Source organism: Motacilla alba, chromosome 2 (genome assembly GCF_015832195.1).
Source record: "Motacilla alba alba isolate MOTALB_02 chromosome 2, Motacilla_alba_V1.0_pri, whole genome shotgun sequence".
In the NCBI taxonomy this organism is placed as follows: Eukaryota; Metazoa; Chordata; class Aves; order Passeriformes; family Motacillidae; genus Motacilla; species Motacilla alba.
The window spans coordinates 45,773,246-45,798,652 of record NC_052017.1 but is presented as its reverse complement, the minus strand read 5'-3'; the positions used below and the strand labels follow the sequence as shown (position 1 = coordinate 45,798,652).

The 25,407-nt window shown below is 35.2% G+C and overlaps 1 protein-coding gene across 1 annotated transcript in view; it reads right to left on the bottom strand.

The window, feature by feature from the left end:
* BBS9 (Bardet-Biedl syndrome 9) overlaps positions 1-25,407 on the bottom strand; it is a 287,717-nt gene that overhangs the window by 139,819 nt on the left and 122,491 nt on the right. Inside the window, exons 20-21 of the mRNA XM_038164848.1 lie at positions 19,714-19,896; positions 2,748-2,970 (exon numbers count right to left, since the gene is read on the bottom strand). Coding sequence (XP_038020776.1) covers positions 2,748-2,970; positions 19,714-19,896 — 406 coding nt within the window. The remainder of the gene's footprint in view (positions 1-2,747; positions 2,971-19,713; positions 19,897-25,407) is intronic.

Genomic DNA, 25,407 nt, shown 5'->3' with positions numbered 1-25,407 from the left:
CTACTGCTACAATGCTGCAATACTAGAAGAGGCCTAGGCACTTTAAAATAAATTTTTAAAAGTTGGTTACTATGGAAAAAGGAGGGTTTTATCATTAAGAAAAAGAATGGGCTTAAGAAAAAGTGGTATTGAACAAAATCCTCAAGCTAATGCTGGTGACCCTACTGAATAATTATGGGACCCATCTTCGGCTTGGAGCTTAAACATCCTGAAGAACTTTCCCCTAACATTACCATCCAGTATTGCACCAAAAATCCTCAGATACAAATACAATTCTCAGTCTCCCTCTCCACATATGGTTAATACTACGTTCGCCTCTACCTATTCCAGTTCTCTCCTTTAAGGGCTGGGAAAAGGAGTTTCTCTATTTTCTAGGAATTATCAAAGAGCTCTTGACTCAACAGCACAGGTATTTTGTATACTAGTTTCCCTTTATAATAAGGCACCATTCTCAATTTCTTCCATGTGTAGAGACAACAGGTGCTTTTAGCTGGACTCAACAGTGAGTCAAATTTTTTTTATTATCCCCACTAATGGCACTGTTTTCATACTGAGGAGTGAAAGTATTGTGCACAGGAATTCATTTCTTTTAGTAAATCTAACCATGCAGATGAATTCCAGGAATGTACCTAGAGCACTCCAACTGCTAATGAAGAACCAGTACAGGCACAGAGCTAGGTCTGAAACAAAGACGAGATACAAATCATGTTGCCAGCCTCAACTCCTTCTGCCTGCAGATCTGCTTCTAACAGACAACATTACTTGCCAAGGTTGAGATGGCTAGGAAAAAACCTGAACAGGTGACAAAACAAACATGTTTAAAAAGTGTCAATAAAACCTTTATTCTCAAAAAGAAGGTCTAAGTTTTCTCAGTCCATTCAGACAAACGCACAGTTTCAAATCACACAGTATTTCCTGCTGGAGGGTAGCTACTTAAATATTATGCTATTCTGAGCATTTGACAGAAGTATTTCTCTCTAATGAGCTTTTCATTAATTAAGATAACGTTTTTTAGTTTCAACGTCTTTCAAAAATTATATTCTTTCAACAGTTAATGAGTAAATGCAAAGACTACCAAGAGCAATATTTCTTCTAGTTTGTTTATAATATTTACAAATTTTTCTCCTCTCCTAACAAACTCATAATCTAATTGCATAGAACTCAATTGAACTAATTGAACTCAATAACACTAGTAAATTAAATAGCAAGAAGTGAATTTCCTCATTAAATTATTTTCCTTATTAGCTTAGGTGGAAAAAGTTGAACTGCAGCTATTCACACCTTTCCAAATTCTTAGAAGGAAAAACAACGGTTATATAATCAAAGTTCAACAAATTAAACACCCTTCACACATATTTTAGTCTTGCAAAAAATACTAGCAGAAATTTGTAAAGCCAATATAACACTTACTCTGCCTTACTTCCTTACTTGACATGATTATGAGTCTGGATCCAGATACGGCACCAGTATAACACTAAAGTAAATTAATATATGTTGATAGAATTTCTACCACTGCCTAGTCTGTAGCTGTTTTACCAGATCATTTACAGTGGCACATGTAAAGGAGGGCCGCACATAACAAGGACTTTTGATTTGTTGAAACATTGTACAGACCATTCATATTCTACTAAACAAGAATTTAATTATTCTTCATAATGTAAGAAAGTAAAACACTGATAATCAAGATACTGCCCTAACATAACCCCAATCTTTATCAAAAACAATATCCATGAAGCCAACAAAATAAACTCCCAGTTTTAAGCATGGTGTGTATATAAAACACAAACTTTTCCTTACATATGTGAAGACTGCTGTAGGAGAAGGAAGGCACTGAAGTCAAAGACGTAGTGAAATTATGGTTTAGGTGACTATGAAGCTGAACAAACAGCCAATCCATACTTGGAGCAGTAAGATGGGGAAAAAAATACCTGTTTCCAAGTCACCAGGAGTACCTGATGTTTACTAAGTGTGTCTATCTCACCGGAGGAAAACAGCAGGAAGAAAATGTCTTGCAACAATACAAAGCTGCTAAACTTCAGACTCTACAGAAAAAGTATAACTTTGCTCCTACTATAACTAAAAAGTCAGAATACAGAAAAGAACATGATTAGAACTCCCTTTAAAAATAGTAATTCCATGACAGTCATGTAAATTATTTTGAAATCTTGCTCACATTCTTATTCTAGATGGGAAATATTACTCAATACATACTCAAATTTGTTTCATCTTCAATTTCACGCTTTCTGTGAGATACCACCCAGTCAACTAGTACTTTCTAAAGTTGCAGGTTTTTTTATTTAGTGTTATTACTACTTCGTTATCATGTGGATATGCCATAAAGCCACTAATTCAAATATACTAATTTCTTTATCAAGAAAACAGGACTTTTCACTCCTTCTTTTTCCATCACATTAGAAACATACACATGCACATATCCAATTGAAAAGTGCAAGGAAATAAGTGATAAGGATTTTCAGCATAACAATGACCATCTTTGTTTCATTCTCTGCATTACTGTGCATATTGAGTAAGAGCAACAGTAAGTGTTGAATAGAATGAGAAAAAAACTTTAGGACTTGAAATTATCTTATTATCTAAGTAATTCTACTTGTCAGTGACACCATCAGTGTTTGGTTTCCACAATCAATGGAAAACAAACTGCCAGAAAATAAAATGTGCAAAATTTTTAGTTTTAATATGCAAATAAATACTTTGGATTCTGAACATGCATGAACTTCATGTCTTACCTGGCATGACAGCAGCTTGCTGAGTGGCCGAGTCTGTACTCAATGAAAGGCGCCCACCTTTGGCCAATCTATCGCAGAAGAGGGTGATGTTTTTCTTCAGTCTGCTGGTATCTTTGGGCATGGACAACTGGCTGCTGAGGGTCAGGGCCTGCTCCTTGGAGCTCTTTGATAAACAAGTTCTTAATAAGTAAGAGACTGCAGCATCCACAGTTTCTTCCCAACCCTGCATTAGAGAAAAGGAAAAATACAATTAGGTGAACTGCAATATGACACAGCATATTAAAAATAAGGTAACAAATCATGGACTGAGAATTTTCAAACTATACTGGTACATAACATATAATTTTGGGGTTAATGAGTGTCATGAAAACCCAACTTCAAGTTGTACAAGCAAAAGTTGAAAAAGCAAACTTGTTCCAATATTGAGGTCAACAGAGAAATCTAATTTCATTAATAACAATGCATGGATAGTATGTGATAGAACAGTAAAATTCAGTCATTGCATTAATAACCGAAAACTAGAAGTTCCTGGTTGGGACATTTAAAATTAAGAACAGAATGGAGATGTAAATAAAAGCGTATTATGTAGTATATAATATTATGATATGTCAAGGCCAGGAAAAAAATTATGTATTCAAGTGTACATTCCTTGGAATCACAAAGATTCTTATAATATGCCAATAGCAGAGAACATCATGACTGCAACACAAAGCTACAGATATTCAGTACCTATTTACCAGATTGATTAACCTTAAGTTATGAGCACATGTGTGTCATCTGCTGTGATGAACACGGACTTTGATTTCAACAGAGTGTCAAGCTGTAAATATTTTTGAAATGACCAGCTTAGTAATCACTTCCAGTTAAAACAAACAAATTACACTCAGTAAAAGTAAGTAAGTTTCTTTTCAATAGGCACCTTGAATAGCACATTTAAACGTTAGCTTTGAGTCTGTAATCTATACTGTGCCTTTCAGTGACACAAACAAATCAAAAGCATTCCTTTCAGTAAGGATTCCAGACAGAAGTCCTACTATTTGTGACAAGGTTATTAGGTCAATGCATAATATCTAATATATGATATCTATTTCATTTTTGCAGTATGACATGCAGATTGACTCCTCTTGATGTATTCTGGAATCTTAAATTACACTCTGATGAGCCTATGTGATTAATCCACAGCATCTATAATTAATGAATTGCAAGACAGTCACAAAGCTTTCTCATGTCTTTTCATTACAATCTTACAGAGCTTGGATAGAGTTAGCAACTAATATAAAGGGCTTTGTGGTCTGCTAACTTCATGACTCACATTATCTCTTAGTATTCAGTCACCTGTAAGCAAGTTCCATGTATGTGCTGGCTACACGCACAGGAAAGTATATTTAATCACTGTAGTATTAGTGTCTGCTCTCTCAATGCTCCTGATTGGCTGTAACTTATTTTGGGAAGTTTAGTGACTTTGGAAGTTCTGACATAACAATCTGGACTCACCCAGCTCTACTTGCTGCTAAACTAGCAGAAGGTAACACCAAGCTTGCTCTTTATGAGGCGAGTACTCAGAAAAGATAACTCAGGTACCCAGTTGTAGTTACTACAAACTCAGAATCTTCCTGTTTTTGAGCTTTTTCTCATGATGTGTTCCACTTGATTGAAAAAGCTAAGCTGAACAGCAAAATTACCGACATATACAAATTTCCATGACTCAGTAAGAGTAATGTTTGAAAGAATGACAATGTCAACCCTGCCATAGCCCACTGAGCAAATAAGGTTTATGGATTTCTTCAATTAAATACATCACTGCTTTTGTGAAGGACACTACTTTTATCACAGAAAATCAAAGGCCACCTTCCTGACCTTGTTAAATTCCTAAGAACAGATCCAGGGCCAATGCTTACTAGTGGTTAAGTACACCAGTGAGACCACACAGTCATCTGCACATCATCCTTGTGCAAGCATTCCCTATACTGAGTGTCCTGGAAATGTGATGTATGTGTATAACATATTTACATTTTGTAGAGGAACAGGATCACCTAGAGGGGTTTTCTTACTCAGCATTTGCCTTTCTGACTTCAGAAAAACAACATTAACCTATTATCTTCATCTGGATTTGCCCCCCATAAAAAATCCATAAACTAGAACAAAAACTACATAAATCAGAAAAATCATGCCAATCAATCAATCAATGCTGTAGTAACTTAACGTTTTTCAAATATTCTAGAAAGAGTCCATTAGAATGCAATGCATCCAGTGACCTGTGATGGTGACAGGAAATCATCCATTCTGCAGCCAATTTAAAGAGGTTAATGAGCTGGTAAATGCTGTCTACATTCCCACATACTGGGCAATGAAACTTAATATGTACAAAGCACCAAAAACATCCAAGCCAGCCACTCCTAATTATACAACAAATCATGAAAAATAAGAACAGCATAAACATAAGAATCTTGAGTTTCACTAAAGGACAAAGAAATACGTGATTAACTGTTGTCAGCATACAGTAGCTCAGAAGCTGGCCAATATGTCTCTCCAAATAAGTTGTAAAAATGCAGGCAAAAGCATTTAAATAAAAGCACTGACTTACAAGCTAACAAAAGTCAGGAAATTAAAAGTGGCTAGTATTCTGTCCTTGGCTCACACAGGTATGTTTTACTTTATACCACAGCCTTAACATTTTCCAACCCTTGTTCTTGTATTTCATTTCCATGTAAAACTGGTTTCTCAGTAGACCATAAAACTATCTTCTCCAATTCAAGGTCTGTTGACCTAGTAAGTCCAGTCAAATCCAAAGCAGCCTTTATGATTAATGAAAGACTACACAAAGGCTACCTCTAAATGAAAAAAAACTTGTTGGAAAACTGTTCAGGTGATTTTGTACAACTAAGAATTAATGGCTGCAAATAAGACTGCATTTGTCAGCAATTTTTATTGGAGCAAGGGGAGAATTAGGGGAGAATTGACAGAACAAGAAAAATTCTTCACATGTTAAAAAAGCTGAGAGTTGTTTGAAAATGAAAGTATTCTCATCTATAGCCCACACTGCAGAATGTTTCTACTGCCACAGTTGTAATATTCACTAATGGCTTCCTGTGTAGTATTCTGCACATTTAAGGACCAAAAGGAACACCTTCAACGGGAGTGTGATGCCAGTAATCCATCATTCTGTGACGAGCGAGTGTTGTCATGACTGCGACAATAAATGCCAGTCAAGACTCACAGAAAGAGGCATTATTAAATCATCCAAATCCTTCATGAAATTGAAATAGATAAGAAAGATATTTAATTCATCCATTTTACTGTTTCAGTGGGAACGGCTGGGCTTCATGTTTTGCATATATACATTATTTTTCTCTTTTAGGTAATAGATACAGATTGTCACTCTCTTTAAACCAAACCAAATACACTGCTGGAGTCTGAAGACCAAATGCAGACTTGTGATACTAGCATGGCAAATATTATATTAGTACACATTGTTCGTGTTCCGTACAAATTGCCACAAAGGATCCTCAGATGTCATGGCATGGCTAAGTGTGACCATAATTATACAATCAATCTCACTTTGGCATAAGGCTTCATCCAGAGCACCTTGTTTGTAGCCTGACACTTAGCTGCAACACTCCACTCCCCAAGAGTTTAGCTGGTCAAAAACAAGATCAACTAGACATAGACAGGGGCAGGATCTGAGAGTAGGATTTTCATGTTGTTGTTGTTAAGATACAGAGAGCACATATATGTAGGGAGAAGTCTGATATAAGGCTCTGTTGTCAAATTTGGTAGGTTTACTCATATGGTGTACCTTCTTAACACATTTATAAAGGTAGTATACTTCAGAGGTCTACAAATGAATACTATTTGTCTTAAGTACAAATAAATCATTCTAATAGCATATCAGTCAAATTTGAACAAGATTCCTAAAATGTGTGCATAAGCCAGACAAGTGATTTGATTGTGTACCTTTTACTTTAAAAGCCTTTTTCTTTATTAATAATACTCCTAAGGCAACAGCCATTTTCTGAGCTGCCTATGATGCAATTTATCCTGGAGTGACAATCAAGGCAGTTCTGGAAGAATTCAAATGCAATGTGAAATATACTGCATAAACTATGCAAAATTGGTGCCAGCCAAATTATGGGAATTCCTACAGCTGTTCACTCAAGAATTTGCCTGGCTATATCTTATTTCTTTACTTTAGACACAACAGTGATTGCATCAGTTTTCAAAAATGCTAGAATACTTGGAAGTTCACAATATTAATTACAACCTTGGCATTTATGCTTATCTCAACCACCAGAGGTTTCTGTATCTGAAAGCATTGTGTATGCTAATTCACAAGAAACACCAGCCATGTGCCTCTCAGCAGTCTGCATTTACAGCAATTTAAAAAAAATTATCCTATTCTTACATATATAAACCAGTAATCCACTAATCCATAGCTACCAACCTGGTAGTATCTAACACAGACACAGACCATCAGCAGATTTGGCCAGGAATTTACTGTGGTACCAGTCTTCCTAACTCGTATTCTTCAAGCATATTCTATATTTCTAACTTATTTATTTGTCTCAAAGGGGAGATAACAGCCACAAAAGCAACAAACTAGGCATGCAACATCTACCTGTGCTGTCAGAAATAGAAATGACAAACCTTCCTTGTTAGTGTCCCTGAAAAATTATGGCTAAAAAAGAATTGATAAAGCCTTCAGGAGACCTTTTGAAAAGAATCAGAATAAAAGAAAAGAAAAAGGCAAACCAATAGACTCAACATCTATTAAGCACTCAGAAAAAAATGCACCAAAATAGTACTGAAGTCTTAATGGATTACATCTGAACAGTGCCAAGGGACAGTATATTTTTTAAGAAAAGGTTTTCTAGGAAAAAAATTTTCTTCATTGAAGAATTATCCTTGTAACAATATAAAGCCAGTTTTGGTTAACGTAATGCATTAGATTTACCAGTCACAGATTATCTGGAATCTTCTAAAATTCACTTTTGCATTAAAAAAAAACAAACAAACAAAAAAAACAAACCCACACAGAAAAACCAAAGCAAAAGCATCTCCACACATACAAAAAAACAAAAACCTACCACTGGGATAAACTAAAAAAACAGGGAACTGGCAAAATTCTACAGACTAGCGGAACTCAAGTCTGATGAAAACCCAGACAAATGACTCAAGCTTAAATACATTCCAAATCTATAAAGTGCCTAAGAAGGACATTTGTATTGAGCACACAATAGAAAAATCACAGCTGAAGTTCACTAAACCTGCATCTCTCTAGTCATATCATAAAATCATTTATGATGCATAATGTTCATAATATTAACTGATTTGATTTTGACTCCTACTGCTATTTAAAGAAATTCAGTTCTAATAGGAATTTGCAGACTGATGAAAACAATATCAAAGTGAGGATATACTTGAACATCCCAGACAAAGTAAGAGAGAGAACAACAACAAAAAAGAAAAAAGGGGAAGAAAATTTGCATGATATGTAGTTCTAGAAAAATAGTTCAAACCCATAGATAATTCAATTTCATTTTAAATTATGGAAACCATCCTTATTTGTGAGATGGTACTCTGAAATCAACCTGCCACAGCATATGTCACAGTTGAGATAGCCACAACACACAGAGTATCACCATGCAATTTCAGAAGGCTTTAAGCATTTATCCATACGGAGTAACACCCTACCACATCAGAAGGCTGCAAGCATCTGCTCTTTCTTGTTCTTCAGCAGAACCTTCTATACCCCTCATGTTCATGCATTGGACCTGTGTGCCTTCTGTTCCCTTTGGTGATTGATCAGTGCACCTGGGCCCTCCATGGCTCATTTCCTTCCATGCTGTTCACCTGACCTACACATCCCACTGAGGATGAGGCTCAGCCACTGCCCCACTCCCAGTTACCACAAACTGTGTGCCTACATCAACCTGCTCTGAAGAGCTTTATGGACATTTACATCTTATTAAGGGTTTGGACTTAGAAAATTTGCCTACTCCAAACAAATTACAATTTACTTGAAACATAAGAAGTAAAAGCCAAACAAGGGACAAAATAAAATGCAAATCCCAGAGAAGTACAAGGTAACATCTTGATAACTCTGACCACAATATGAGCAATCAAGCTCTGTAGGGATCCTGGCACATCAGGTATATAAGGTAAAAGCTTAAACAGTCTGTGAAGAACAACAAATAAAAGACTACAGAAAGGAATGAAGATTGTACAGGAAACTGTATGAGATCTGTTTACAATATTTATCAAACTGCTCCGAGTATAACAAAACAGATCTGTGCAGTTATTTAATATTAAGTATTTATGCCAGCAACTATTTTCCAGCTACTTGAGAACATCTAATTCAAATATTAGTCTCTCACATTTTGAGGTTAATAGACTGCAAAAATCAGGTATAGCAAAAAAATCCATTGTGAATAAAGTGGGTTAATTTAAAAGTCTGTCACAGACACGCTTGTAATTCCTGCACAGCTGCGCTGTAATTGCCAGTCATAACAGAAACAGCAACTTCATCTGCTCAATGTAGAAATATTTATTTAATAGGAACTCTCCAGCAGCATAAGCAACTCTCTACAAGAACTTTTCATTTTGAGTCCGACTTGGTAAACATATATTGATAGCCTATGGCAACTTGACCTGAGAAAAATCTCTATGACAGATTCTTTCCTGGAAAGTACACTTGTCATTTAGAAGTTTCTCTGGTATTTTTGTCCTCTGAAGTTCAGTTCACAAATGAACACATGCCTCTGCATTAAATATAAATATAGCTTTTTGAGGATTCTATTCTACGGACACTTAACTTTAAAACAAGACTTGCCAAACTCTCCTTCTATAGTGTCTTCAGATATGGAAAGAAAGTTTAAAATGCATATGGTTTAATAATCAAAATAGTGTTTTTTAAATCATCTTATAGAATAGGCAGTATTTTCTCTTTTAGGAATGGTGCTCCTAAAGAAATCTAATGGAAAAAATCAAAGTGTAGAATAGCAATATTAAAAGTAATGGGTGTTTTAGAAAATCTAACAAAGTGAGAAATGTAACAAAGATTAGAAATCTAACAAAGTGAGCATTACTAAATAAAGGTTCTGAAAGCTGTATGCATGAGGATGATGACCTCTATCTTTTGAGATTTTAATTTATTTTTCTAGTCAAATTCTGAACAAAGTCCTGCTCACAAAAATGAGTTATGGTTATCAGCAGTTGTAGGGTTTTCTGTATTAATGAAACAACTGGTGACATGATTAAAGAGTGTAAGAAAGCAAAACCGGTAAGAAACCTGGGTGGGGATCATAGTTATAATATTTCTAACAATGCTTAACTCTTAGATTCTTTTGAGATTAGTAATTTACTCTCAGGAAAGTACATGCTTGACAAAAAAGTTATATACCAGGATGAATATAGATTATGGTTCCATTAGCTCCTCCATTGAAATTAAACCTCTGTATACTGCAGCCAAATTTCCATACGGGCTGTATCCTTTCACATTGGATGTTCTTCATTTGCACAGAAAGACTTTCAAAATTTGGTTAAAATTAGATTAGAATTAGATCAATAGGTTTCTTCTTGACAAGTGATGAGTCTGTGTTACTCAACTCTTCTTTCAAATTGTCTCATATCTCAAAATTGGAGCAATACAGAGTGTTTTCTAACATCTTGTTTGTTGGGGTTTTTTTTCTGGACAACTTTTGTCTTTTAAGAATGGGTAAGAGGCAAGGAAAAGGCATATTTTTTTCAAAAGATAAATTTTAACTATCTAATTCTACAGTTATTCATCTAGTAATGCTTATTTGCTGTAATATTAACACATCCAATCTGGAATACTGAAAGTTCATACACTTTGAGTTTCTGTAGAACTATTCCCCAATTCTGAATTTTTGAGAGTTTTTTTTCATCTTAGTTTTCTTTCTACCTTGACTTCTTATGACCACTGGCCCCATCTGGGAACTAATGAAAGAAACTCTTGCAAGCACTACATGAATGGAATGGCATGACTACTTTTGTTGCCAGCTTCAGAAGTCTGTTGTTTTGATTTTTAGCACTGAAATCATCTAACACTTCATCTTTCTTTTCCTCAGTAACTTTTCACCAGTTAGTTAGGAAAACTGAGGTGCTGTTTGGGCCTTGCAGAGGTTGTCAAAGCTTTCTAGAGGCGAGAAAACATACCAAGAGTTGTGCATCTTGCTAAAAATGCTACACATCCAGCAATAGGTCTGCCATACATTAACTTTACAATTAGGATCAGCAAAAGAACTTTAAATATGGGGGAAAGGAATCAGGCCTTGTTACACTCAGCCTGGAGGAAAAAAGTAGATAAAGCATATGCTAAAACAAGGTTATTGAAACTTATTGCACCTCAGCCCATACGCCATTTTTATATCACTGATATTCTTGGAGACAAACTTTTCATCTTTCACTACATCTCTTATTAGGTTAACAATACAATACGCCATGAAATACTGACAAATGAGATTGTGTTTCCAAAACCCGAGCAATATGGAAGCACATACACTAAAATATATTAGATCTAGAAAAAAAAACTTTATAAAATTTTGCTTCCTATTTAAATTCTCACACAACATTAGATCTACACACCACTATCTTTAAACTCAGTTGTGTTGCTTCAAATTGTGGAACTTCTATTCTCCCAAAATGCACAGGTGAGGACAAAGAGGACAGTAATAAACTGGACTTGCGTGTTTACTTGGATAAACAATTTTCAAATTTATGCTAGGGGTTTTTTTCCTACAACAGTAACTTAAGCAAAGTTCATTAACTCCTCCACTGTTTGTACAAATTTGATTTATAAGCTGTTTTACTTTTGAGATATCTAAATGATATTTTTGGCTTTATTAAAATTTCACTTCATTGAAAAAGCCAGGAGATGATAAGGTACATAAATTATGCAATCTTTATGTTCCTTTAATCTGGCCTATTTTAATGCAGTCTCTTACTACCTGTACAAATGTAAGAGAATATTGGTATATCATTCTTAATCTAGGAATTAAGACAAAGCACCTTGCCATTAACTAAAAGAAAAAAATCCATCTGAAAAAATGACTACTCTAAAATCATGGTAAAAAAAAAGTGGGGTTTTTTCTGGGATCTTGTAACAAGATGAAAAATTCGTATGACGTTTTCTGTATGATATCCCTATTTACCTATCTCTATCTGTGTGATATGATATCTTTGTAAATTCCAGTAGACAGATTATAAAATAGCACACTATGTGAACAATAGCTATAGGTTATCTAGTAATGACCAAAAAATGCTACATGATTGCAACTTAGAACCAAGAACAACCATCAAGAGCTTCAGAACCAAAAGCAGTCTCACCACAACTGGTTTCCCCCACCTCGCCCAAAAAACAAAGATTAGCTTTGTAATTGGATCTTCCCTCTCAGAAACATTTCTGACCATGAGATCAAAGGGAAATAATTTAGCTGTGTACCATTGCCACATGTTCAAGATAAACAGAGAGCTTCACAAAATTTTTGGGAGGTATGGTTAGATACATGCTACTAGCATAGCACTACAGTATTTATAATAAAAGCATCATAGTTTTGAACTGATGACAGACAATCAGAAAGTAAAACCAACAATAAATATGCAATTTTTAATTCTATAAACCCTCTCCTATTAGAAAACATAAAGGCCATACTCCAGTGATGAGGAAACAGATTTGTTTTTTCAATGTATAAGCAATTCCATCAGAATTTTACAATCAATCATAAATCCCATTACATTTCTAATATACTAGTACAGTACTGATCAATACCCAGAATCATAGAATGGTTCAGGTTGGAAGGGACTTTCAGGATCCTCCAGTTCCAGAGGCAGGGACACCTTCCACTAGACCTGGTTGCTCAAAGCCCCATCCTAGCTGGCCTTGAACACTTCTACGGATGAGGGGTACACAATCTGTTCCAGTGCATCACCACCCTTCTAGCAAAGAATTTTTTCCTATTATCTAATCTAAACCTACCCTTCTCCAATTTAAGGCCATTCCCCCTTGACCTAACACTACATGCCCTTGTGAAAAATTCCTCTTTATCCTCCTTGTAAACCCTTTTACTGGAAGGCTGCATAGCAATAGTCTGAGGATCTTTCAATTAGGACACAATATCAAGGGAATTCTTCACTGACAATAAACTTCTTTAAAAGAAAAAAAGAAAAGTGAAAGAAAGAGTCACTGATTATATATATTGGGTGCTAAGACCCCTTGCTGAACAACATTTCTGTAATCACTGTCATGCATCACTCTCGTCATTAAGCAGTTTAGATGACAACTGATCTGCACTCCTGGTATGCACCACGTACTCAGTAATTACTACTACCCTAAAATGACTCTTTGTATCTGAACTAGACAGATCACCCTAACATAGAGAAAGTTTAGAGGTCCCCATCACAATATTACATAAAGATGTATGATAACAGATCTTATTTAATTTATCAAACAAAGACTACATCTCTTACAACAACTGCAGTACTTCACAGGGTATCCAAATTACTTTAAAAGGTGGTAATATATGCTGGCAGCAAACTAATCAAAGCAGAACACAATTCTGCCTTGACTAATTTACACCAAGAAATAAGATTGCTAAGTAGGTCTCTGCTTACAAAAGAGACACCACACTGAAGATCAACTTCAGGATCTCCAATACCAGTAGAAAAAATGAGTGCTCAAGTTAAAATTAATTCTCAAAACTTCTTAAGTAAAATACATATAACGAGTAGATGTGTCAGATTCTCCATTAGCATAAGCTTTTCACCAAGGCTGAATGCTTGTTCTGACCTTGATACAATTTTCAGGGAATACAACTAAACAAGACAAGAATACCATTTTTTCCGTCCTTTGAACTTTGACAATTCATAATGCATACCAAACCTATTTCTGCATAATTTTGTTTAAATCAATTTTATGCCATCTGGAAGAAACAGAGAAAGCTTTATTTTTTGAAAACCATTACTTATTGCCAACCACCAGAAGCAAGCCTGTTAAAAAAATAGAATCTTACAGCTCCTTCTTATTAAACACCAGAAAAAGAGCAAATTATAAAAAAATTGAAAATACAATTGCGCATAACTTCTTTTGATAGTCTTTTGAAGTGGAAAGCATCAGATAAAGATATATTATCGATTTTTCATGATCCATAAAAGCTTCCAATAGACCACAGCAAGCCTTTCTTTCTCAGACCAAGAGAATATTGGCACTTTTCTATTCTACTTAGAGAATTCACTGTGAGGAATCACATGAATTTAGCTACAAATGAAGATCACTAGATAGTGGTGCAATTTGTCTTCAACTTGCTATTGCTGCCATAACCCACTGTCTTCTCAGTAAATAAAATTAACTGCGTGAAGAGAATGATTACCAGACACTTTAAGGAACTGTGATAGTGCTGGCAGTAGTGCTAAGACAACCTCTTTGGTCTTCAAATTCCCTCTTTTGTCCAAGTTTACTTCACATTTGATCTTTTGTGTTTAGACATTCCAACATTGTCAAATAATCAATGAGTTTGAAACTCTGCTTTTAAGGATAACAAAAGTAGAAACAGTTACAGTAACTTACTGGTTTTACAACCACGTGTCCTTCTGTCCACCTACGCATATTAAGAACAACTGAGAGAGCTGGGGTTGTTTAGCCTGGAGAAAAGGAGGTTCAGGGAAGACCTTACCACACTCTTCACCTCCCTGAAAGGAGATGGTAGCCAGATGGGAGATGGCCTCTTCTCCTGCACAACCAGCAACAGGACAAGACAACAAAGTATCAAGCTGCACCAGAGGAGGTTCAGGTTGGACATCAGAATGGGCTACCCAGGGAGGTGGTGGAGTCACCATCCCTGGAGGTGTTCAGGAAATGACTGGATGTGACAAGGGTTGGACGCCAGGATCTTGCAAGTCTTTTCCAACCTTAAAGCTTCTATGATTCTAGTTATCGCTGGTATACTCTGGTTCTCTTGAAAGCAGGCTAGCAGGCAGAGCACTGATTTCCATAGCAAAAAATACTATAAAAGAATGTTTGAGGTACTTGAACCACAGTCTCTTACTTCTCTTATTGTCCAGCTGGGTCACATACACATGCATGAGCAAAGGGCATTGACAGGAACCAGGCACCACTACTCCATTTTTAACCTTTCTCCCTAATACAGGACTTTTCCTGCCCAGGGAAGAGCGGCAATCTCATTCCTTCACCTTCTTCCCCTTATTTGACAAACTTATGTTACCCTGAACCAAACTTAACTTCAGGCTGAGACTGATCTTTTTTACTGAAAAATTATGGGGCTTATTGGGAAAAGTACCTTCCTTTTATTTCAGTGATTAAAGGTTTAAAGCTTACTAGTTTTTTGCCCCCAGTTCTTTTAGACTTACATGGTTCAATGTACCAGAAGAGTCTTTCTGAATGGTTCTGTTGCATGGTATTGATTCTAATTGGAGGAAGACTTATCTATTATCATTTTTAAATCATTTTTATCATTTTTATCAGTTTTTATCATTTTAAAATGTTACTGAATGTAATTTAATGTAATTTTCCAAGCTGGATAAAAGGCAACAAATTTCACATGTTTTTCTCTCTAAAACCACTTATCCGCAGATGTATTATCCACCTTGTTTCTAAAAAGAAGGAGGGGAATAAACATAATTTATCTACTGTAAACTTGTCTGTTCACAAAAATAAAGAATACAACCATATGGAAAACTGGCTCCAAGTTATCCGTCATCAGGGCCCATTGCCTTGTGATGGTTTTGTGGGATTTTGTTGGTTTATTAGGTTTGGGGGGACGCTTATTGTTGTATTTATGAAATTTTAACTAAATTTGTACTAGCCTATGGCAAACAAGAAAATATTAAATATTTCAGCCTATTTTTAAATATTTCCTTTTGGTACACAGTTGCAACTTTGCATTTATAAGTGGTTATAATAACAAGTGGAATATAGAAAATATAGGGCACAAAAAACTAATTCCAAATTATTTGTATGTCAATCAAGAGCTAGATTGGATTAATTACAAGAATTAAAGTGACAATTTCCAATAAATTGTAAAAATTAGAGTTCATAAAAATTACTCTTGCCAAAGATACAATTATTAGCTCAAAACTTCAAAAGTACTGGACAGCAATGGAAAATCTAGAGAAAATTTTTTCTAATGTCAGTCATTACACAATTAATCCTGCTGCAATTACAGAAATAACCTTACCTTTGATTTTGAGAGTTCAACATCAGTAAAGGATTCTTTCCACAAAAGAGTATTTTTTACACTACTCAAGAACTCTAGAGTAAAACCCATTTGCTATCATGCATAAAACCTAGCAGGCTATTTAGTCTTTCCCAAATGATCTTTTCTTTTTTTTTTTTTGTGAATTACATTCAGATCATCTTCTTACAGTAAGCAGATATGCTTTTGATAGTAACTCCTGTGACTTTTACAGGCACTTCAGGAGTGTTTTCTGACACAATTTCTTTTTCATCACTGCCTTAAAGTACATTTTTCAGCTTAATCTAATCAACACTGTGAAGTGGTAAATTTATAGTCCCTAATGTAAGTTAATTACTGTAAATCATAGAGTCAATTAAAATATGCATTTCACCCTAAGGCATATTCTTCTTTCAAATTACAACTTCAATAAAATCTTAAGATCTAATACAGACATTTACTTGGTTGGTATGACTCCAAATATAAATAAAGAGAGATGGAAATATACTTCCTCAACACCGGTTTATAGCTGTTACTGTTAACTATAGTAACACAAATGTGACTACAACAAGCAAGGAATGATTCTGAGCAATGAAGCACTTGTATGTAATTATTTGGCAACATCAGGAGAACTATGAAAATATTTACTCTTCAGTAAAGTTGCTGTTGATGGCTGTATTGCCAAGGGCCCTCCATCAGTCTTAAAGTCAGAATGTTTGTATCGACAGACATATTTGCCCTTTGTAATGTCTTAAACAAAGAAAGCATTAATACCTTAACAGTCAGGCATATGAGCCATCAGTCAATCCAGACGCCACCCAACCATTATATCAAAACTACCCCGTGTAGCATGAACCCTTTGAACCCTTTAAATTAGCCTGGACAAATTCCCTCCTCTCCCAAACGGATTTCCTATTGTAAACATATACTTCATCACAAACTCAGCATTTTTCAAATCTTTTTCTATCCAGAAAACTCAGCTTGGTAAAGGACAATCACTGAAAAACACCCCTTAGAAATGTGAGGGGTTTTTTTTTTTGTTTCAGACTTTATAGTACTTCAAATTGCTGCCAGTCCCTGTTACAAGCTAATAACAAATATGTTAGTCTAGCAGAACAGTGACCAACTCTACTGAAAAAAGTGAATCCTGTAACAAAATCTCTGGTACATTTTTAACATTATTAACAAATTCATGGATTCTTTTGTCTCCAAAAGCACCCTAAAGTGTCTTTCTACCATATAATTCAACAGATAGAAAAATATAGAACTCAAAACCAGTATGCATGTGAAAGTATAGTTTGCATGCAGCTCTAACACTATGCTCTGAAATAGTATTAAGAGATACTTCTATATTCTGAATATGGATTTTATTTTAGTCCCACAGTAACAAAGTACTTTGGACAAAAACTTCCCTGCAACTACTTTTCTTCAGTTTGGCATCAATTTCTTAGTGGCTTCATTATCAGAAGAATTAGCTCATTTATCCCACTGAGATCTGAGAGATGTCATTCAATTTCTGATGCTCTACTTCTACAACTGTGCATCATTCATGAAAGAATCACTGAAAAAGAGGAATGTCCTTGTATTTCCAACACTGAACGACCCTTTTAGTCAGTTTTATCAAAACAGTGCTATCTAGGTGTTAGCTAGAGATTTACTGCCAGAAACAAAACATGATGCCAAATATCTGTTATTCACATAAAATATGCAAGTTTGCAGTATTTCTTCCACTATATCTTTGTAGACAAGAAAAGCCAAATTTTATAAGTTTTTAGGCAAAAGTTTGCAGCAACAGAAACCATTTAGCAGCTTGAGAAAAAATGGTAACATAATGAAAACAGAGAACGCCACTTTCACATTTGCTAAATATCTAACTGAAGTGATTGCCAGGTCTAGAAAACAAGATACAATCTGTTCTAAATGAAATGGCATGTATGAGAATAATGTTGATGTTATGGTAAAAGAGGCATTTTTTTTTATGTTAACAGTGTACTCCAAACATTTCCCTTTTTTTAAGAAAACATTTCCATCGTTTAATGCCTACAAGGCAGAAAATGTTCTGGAGATGTAGACTGCATCCAAACTGTCTTCTAACACATTCCCTCCAAATAAAAATACAACAAACCATTGTGCAGAATTGTTTGAAGAGTAAATAAAAATTCTTCTGAGTATTTTCTTTCAGCAGTGTTCTACTTCACTGCTTACAAGGAAACCTGAACACTAGCTAGAAGCTTCTGTCTGTAAATATCATTGGCATGTCAGAAGATTTCCCCATTCCCTGCCTAAGCTTCTTAAATTACATTCAGATTTCTGTGGTACCATAACAACTTCAATATGGCACGTAATTCAGGATTTTGTAAAGGTTTTGTTTCTATTTCCACCTCCAGTTATTGGTTTATATTTTTCATCCTGACTGCTCTGCAGGATATAAATCCTTACAATGCTTACATGAAGTCTAGCAGCTTCAACATAGAACATTGCTGCCCACCACGTTAAAACCACACCAAGATATAGGCTGAAGCAAAATCCTGCATTACAGCATACAACAAATTGTACCATATTTCATCAAAACGTGCATCAAAGCAACCCAATTCCTGATGGCAAAATAAAAATTAGTCATGCAAAAAAATGTTTGTTTGGGCTGTTAGGAGATCCATAGGAACTTTCTTTGAATTCATCATGGGAATGCACATTCCTCAGTCTCGAAGCTTGATTTTCCAAGTTTAAATGAGGACTAAATCCAAAACAAATCTCAACAAAACTGTTTTGCTTTGCCTGCTATGAGTCAATATCATGTAAAATGCCAAAACACTTTTTGCCCCCCAGGTGGAAATGGCAGAAGATCCTAGATTCACTTGGAACCCAGCACAAGCTTTCTAAAAGACCACAAACCATTCTAAGTATTCCACGTATGCACCAAAATCTGGATTCACTGTACATTGCAAAAGCCCTGTGCAGAGCATGAAAATTAAAATTAATGTGTACTTAAGATAATTGTTGAAACTAACTGGGGATCAACTCTTAATTAAGTTGAGAACAGTCTTTAATTCAACTAAAACAGTGTTTAGCTGCAAACCTTAGGTGTGGATATAAACAGCATTACTTGTCTTCACAGACCAATCTCCAGATTTTATACACAATCTCACCTGGTCACACTCATTAAATCAAAACAGAATTAGTAAGACATCTACAGAATTCAAAACTATATAGAGCACGGTTTGGAGTACAAGGAAATTGTCTATTCACAGTATTTTGCTTAGATAACTTTCATCTCTTATATAAACCACTGTAAATACACTGAGAACAAAGTATGGCAAATGATTAATAAACTTAAAGGCATGTACTGTATTTGCTGTGTGTACCTTTTATATTTCTATTGGAATGTGGACATGTAAGTTATAGAACATTTATATTAGAGTCTTCAAAACCTGGGGGTCTTATTCTGTTTATCCTAACCACAGGACACAAGGTAAAAATTAGCTAAATTTATGTGAGACATTCCTACTTGGCTTGGTAAGGAAAGGTTAAGCAGAATTTAACTGGTACCACCCATGTCCTCTTCTGAAACATTCTATAATGTACTCCTACTTTTTCACTTTGCTGTGAAATCAGCATAGTCTGCATCGAACACCTACTTAGTAAGGCTACTTAAATTACTTCAATGGACAGTTTTCAGCGAAGTACAATAAGAAATAAGGAAATTTAAGGGCTTAAAGCTCAGTGAATGAGCATTTTTTTAAGCAGCTCTTACAGATTCTTACCAGCTCTTGTGTATCCTCTGCTAATGGCAAAAACGTAGCTTCCAAAATAGCAATTTGATCAGTGCTGAGCTTCTGCCACAAACTAATCAGCATAATCACCAGATGGGTGGCACTTTTCAACTTTGCAAATGCCTGGAACATGTTGGCTTGATTTTCTTCTGCTGCATCTGCTAGAGCTATTACCTGCAAAAATTACAAACATCTGTTAAATATAATTTTACCATCCCTGAACACTCAACACTGAAATTACCTTTGGCACACTCTTGTTTTCCTTTAGAAGATCCTGAGGAATTCTGTTTTCCATAAACACAAACCACAGAGTATTAAATGAGTTATCATTTATCTAGATTTTTCTTTTACATACCAAGGCAATTTCAAGTCCATACGGCAACAGGATTAATCCATCTAGTACAGTAAGCGTAGAAAGGATTTTGTTTAGAGCATATTTTTAAGGCATTCCTGAAATTAGTCCACATCATATCACATAATATGTGACAACAAATTAATTTTCAGTTTTATATCACACACTAATCTCTGTATGACCAGTAAACCTACTGTATTTATCAAAAACAACACACAGATTTTATGCTATTAAAAAGGCAGCACATAATTATTTCAATTGGAACACAGCTGCCATCTGTTATTTTATTAACTCTCATGTGTCTCCATGTTATGCCATAGTTTCTTCAGCTTTTATGCCAAAATGTAAACATTATGGATCATGTATGTGAAGGCAATATCACTTTAAGTGCCAGACATTATGAAAGAATTTTCAAAATAAAATAAAATTAACAGATTCGCTTCTTCTAATAGGGTAAGAGTTTGGCTGAGTACTTAAAGATGGAGAAAATCAGAAAACCTATTATATGATACTCTTCTAGGCTCAGAAATCGTTTCAATAGGCAATTGCCGTATCGTCAGTATGACAACAGACTTTCCACAGTATTTGCACTGGAGTACTTAAGTAAAGGAAAGATATAAAGATTGGGACTCATCCCGGGGGAGCACAACTTAGAAGACCTGTTCTCAGGAGTGCCATTACATCTCCATGCTACCCAAACAACACTCGGTTTACAGAAGCCTCGATTATCTGATTGTTATTTAAATTAACACAAAGCACCTCTCTCAATCACTTTCTGTTTATTTATTTGCAAGACAGGATAATAGGCGCTTGACTAGAGTTGTGAAAAGCCTCATAGAAATGCAGTTAAGTATAATTAGTATTACAGCAGAATTTACAAAGTACAACTTGCAGAGCCTGATCATTAACATTTTGGCAACAGCAGGAAAACGAAAATACTATATGATACATCTTCAGCAGGGAAAGAGAGCCAACCAGCTGTTAGCATTTGGTGGAGGAAAACTATTTTTAATCTGCAATGCTGGCATTTGAGATGTATGTGTGTTCCCTCCAAGCTCCCATGTGACTGGGAAGATAAAGAAAACAGAATTTTAGGGAACTATAAATATGAAACATTTCAAACAAAATGTGTTGATAGCTTTTGTTTTAGATTTTAAAATGTAATCTTTCCAAATAAAGCAGAGAACCCACAGGACACCCATGAGTCCAAATACTACATAAATCAGAGCCAAGTAACAAAATAGACAAACAATAAAACCCCAGCTAACCATGTGAAGGAGAACCAAGAAATTAATCCCAAGCAGTGCAAACCAACATAACAAACTTTGGTCAGAGAAGAGTAATGATATCACCAACATGTCACCTGATGCATTTGTGTTGGCATTCAGTGTGCTCTGACCAAAGCCTTGATGCTTTCCACACCTCATGTTCTACGAAAGGTGAAGTTCCATATCACAGTCACTTTCCAAGAGTTATGGGTGACAAAGCCACCTGATAAGCAGCACACTATGTAGCAACCTATACCAGCTGTCTCCAACCCACATAACCAGTAATTCTATGCATCGTACAGCTTCATCTTTCTGAGACAAGCAACAACAGTAAAATCTTCCTCAGTCTAACAGAGGCCTTCAAATATCTAATCTCTTTTCCTGTCCAATATACAAATGAAAATTTGGGAAGAATAATGAATGAAGATGAATTTAACATGCTGATGAGGTGTGCTCATTCACTGGTATGCTTCCTACAATATCATCACTGATTGGGATAGAACAATTCAGAATTTCTGGCAAGCTACCTGTACCCTATCATGGATAATGCTCAGACAACATTGATTTTGTTGAAGATGCAAATGTAGTTAACCCTTGTGTGAGAACCACCTGAACCCCACTTACACAGCAAAGGCTACTTTCTAGAGTCATTCATAAATTCCCAGACGATTTCTCACTCTGTGCTATATTTCAGCTGACACTCTCCTACGTACTTCACAAACACAAACAGCATAAATACAAGCAAATGACATGGCCTTTTACCTTATGGAGCCTTCATTTTAGGATAGGTTTTCTTCCCATTCTATAACTATGAACAAAGGAGATGCACACCTTTCCACAGGCTCTAGGTGTAAAACAAATATCCCAATACTTCCAAAAAATACCTAATGTACCAAGTCCATAACCTATTTTAAAAGCAGTTTCATAAAAACCCTTAAGAAGAACAACTATCAAAAGTTCTTATTTGGCACAAAATTCTACAGTTGTTGTGCACAATAATATTAGGCAAATATTATAAAAGTGGTAGACTTAAGTTTCTAAAGAAGCGCAGTCTTTAAGCATCGCAGGTCACTGAAACATAGCAATTAAATCTTCAGATAACTGCATATATACAAGATCTACTTTATACTTGCAGAAAAACCAAGGAGGGGGAAAAAACACTTTAAGCACTAATTATTCTGTTAACAGATGAAGTGACCCAATATAGCTTTCTGAGATCTGGAATATCCAGGACACAGGACAATACAATATGAATTACCACACTATAATGTAGGCATGCACAGACATAGTAGTTTTTTAAAAGCCTCAAGACTAAAGATTCCTTGACAATACATGGTTACACAATAAATACTTGCCAGGAGGGGGAGAAAAAAAAATCTTCTCATGGAGTGAAATTACCCTAAAAATCTCCCAGGACATGAGCTACAAATTTTAGAAGTATTCTGGGGCTCTTCAATCAAAGACTTGCAGAATTTAGGAATGAGTAAGTTTTAACAACCTGACATTAATATTTTTAATGATTTTATTTTTGCCTGAACATCTCTATTTATATTTTGTAATATTTGAGGAACATAAAGAATCTGTACCCTTTGCAATCTGAGATCTTATTCTCTTCAGACTCAATCATGATTCCTCCATAATTTCCCAATATTGTTTTCAGTTCCCAGAGTAGCTGTTCAATCTGTTTAATATCTATTTTATCATCTTTCTAAATAGATATAAAATCCTATTTAAAAAGAAAACCTCTTCCTGTCTCACTTTTTCACAGGATAGGTAGGAAAATACATTGCAACTGACAGTGTCAAATGTAGCTTACATATAGAGATTTTAGACCAACTGGAAACTATTAAGTAAAAAGTCCATCTATATTGCACAAGACCTATCATTGCCTACTTAAACTTTTCCTTCTCCTTCTTCAATGTCACAAAGCTTTCAAACAAAGAAAACTAAAGATAAGTTTTTCAAACGATCTTTCTAAAATGTATGGAAAAAAGGAAAGTATCTGATGCAGGAAATATTTAAGAGATACTGAAATAGTGGGGAAGTACAATATTGAATATATATTTCTATAACTGTCAAAACTTGCTTTTAATTTATATTATTTTAATTTTTTTTTCTGAACAGATCCCTGCAATGTTTCAATACATGTAACTACAGAAAAGTAAAGGCCAGTTAAATTATTATAAAAGCATACTGTAAAAAAATTAATAATTACTCTCTAAACAAAAATCATGTTTGACATTTTTACTAAATTTCATATTCTCAGTTGTAATGGAAGAGCAGAAATCCAGATTTTTTTTTTAATAATCTTGAGAACATCATACCCCAACACTATTACAAGGATTTTACTTCAATAATTTCCAAGTATAGAACACTTCTCAATGTTTTCAGCCTTAAGTGTTTAAGCAGAAAAGATGTCTCTCCATGCTTATTTCATTGCTAAGTAGGTCTTGTAAGATGTCAAGCATGTGAAAACTGTAAACTAATGCTGATGCAAGTTTTAAAACCAGTCAGAGTTCTCAATCATTAGTGGTAATGTAAGATATTTTTAGGTCATTGTTTAACATCCAGTAATAAGTTCAAAATTAGTTATGCCTCTTGAAAAAGGCTTGCAACATAGCCCACTCTTGTGCATGCAGACAAATTTCTTGAGGCAATATAGGACCATAATAATGACTCTCCCAGGCTTCTTCTAATAATATTTTTAAAAAAGCAAATCCAATTCCAAAAATACAAAACATTTTCTTCTTAGCTGGATAGGAAGTTGAAGAAAATTTCGAAAATATAAAGGGCAAGAAATGAGCGTGAAGTTGGAGGGAGCTTCCTTTGTGTTGGTAGTATGTTTTCTTGGAGTCCCTAACACCATTGGGATTGAAAACTCCGCCAGATTTTATGGCATATCCTAAAATGGAGAACAGGAAAAGTGACAGATAATTTGGTTTTCTTTTTTTTTTTTTTTTTTTTTTGTTTAAACAGAAGGAAAAAAACAGCTATTCACAACTGGTAAACAAGTAGCCAACTAGTCTTAATGCCATCTTGTTCTAATGCATTGAGTTCAGCCTCTGGAATTTTGAAGTAACTTTATTTTTAGCAGAAATGAATTTTGAAGAAACAGAATTTTGGCATTTAAGGAATAGCGAATCTTTTTACATTTTTACATATCACTTATGAGTGACTCTCGTATGAAAATTTTGTTACAATATGAAAGGTAACATCAGAAATTTAATTATTCTGAAATGAATGCAGGGATGATGAAGCTAACGGGTCTCTTCTGGCAATTGTTTTTAAAAAATTATTTATTGCAAGAAATTAATTTATCTAACCCCTTTCAACTATTTTTAAGGAGAATGAGATCTTAATAAAGCAGGATGTTAATGAATAAAAAGCAGGAAGAAATGGAGACCTGAGAAATGCTAATTATGGCTTCTTCATTGCTGTTGACACTGGACATTTACTACTAGTCTTACCCTTTTCCTGATTTTAGAGAAGGAAATACAATTCAGTTGCCAAATCTAAAACAAGGTCTAACAATCTTTTGTGTGTAGTTTTAAGAAGTCCCCATAACATATCTTAATTCACATAGGACGTGTAAGCATTTACACGTAAGAAGTCAAATATGTTTTTTCTTAAAAGCCCCTTTTTTACCTCAATATACAATATTCTTAATACTTTTACTCTAGGAGTAAACTTTTTGGTTTTTTTTAGACAGGCATGTCTCAAAGTAGTTTCCAAGACAGAGAAACAGTGATTAGCAGCCTGATTCCCCTGTGCAGACCATCTCACTCAACAGCCATTGTGCACAGAGCTTTTGACAGGTGACTGAAGCTTTATGGAATGCGGGCAGAGATATCCATGTCAGAGGGCGATCTTTATCGAGAGCTCCGTCACCAGGAAGAATAACCACGTCCCTGTCACAAGGGAGCACCTCTAAACGCCGCAGCGTTCCCACAGCTCAGCAGTGGCGACGTGAGAGCGCACGTTGGGATTAAGTACCCCAGGCCACAATTATCTGACCCTTATGAGAATGTCTCAACTTGTGCTAACCATGACTGCAGCTCTTTAAAT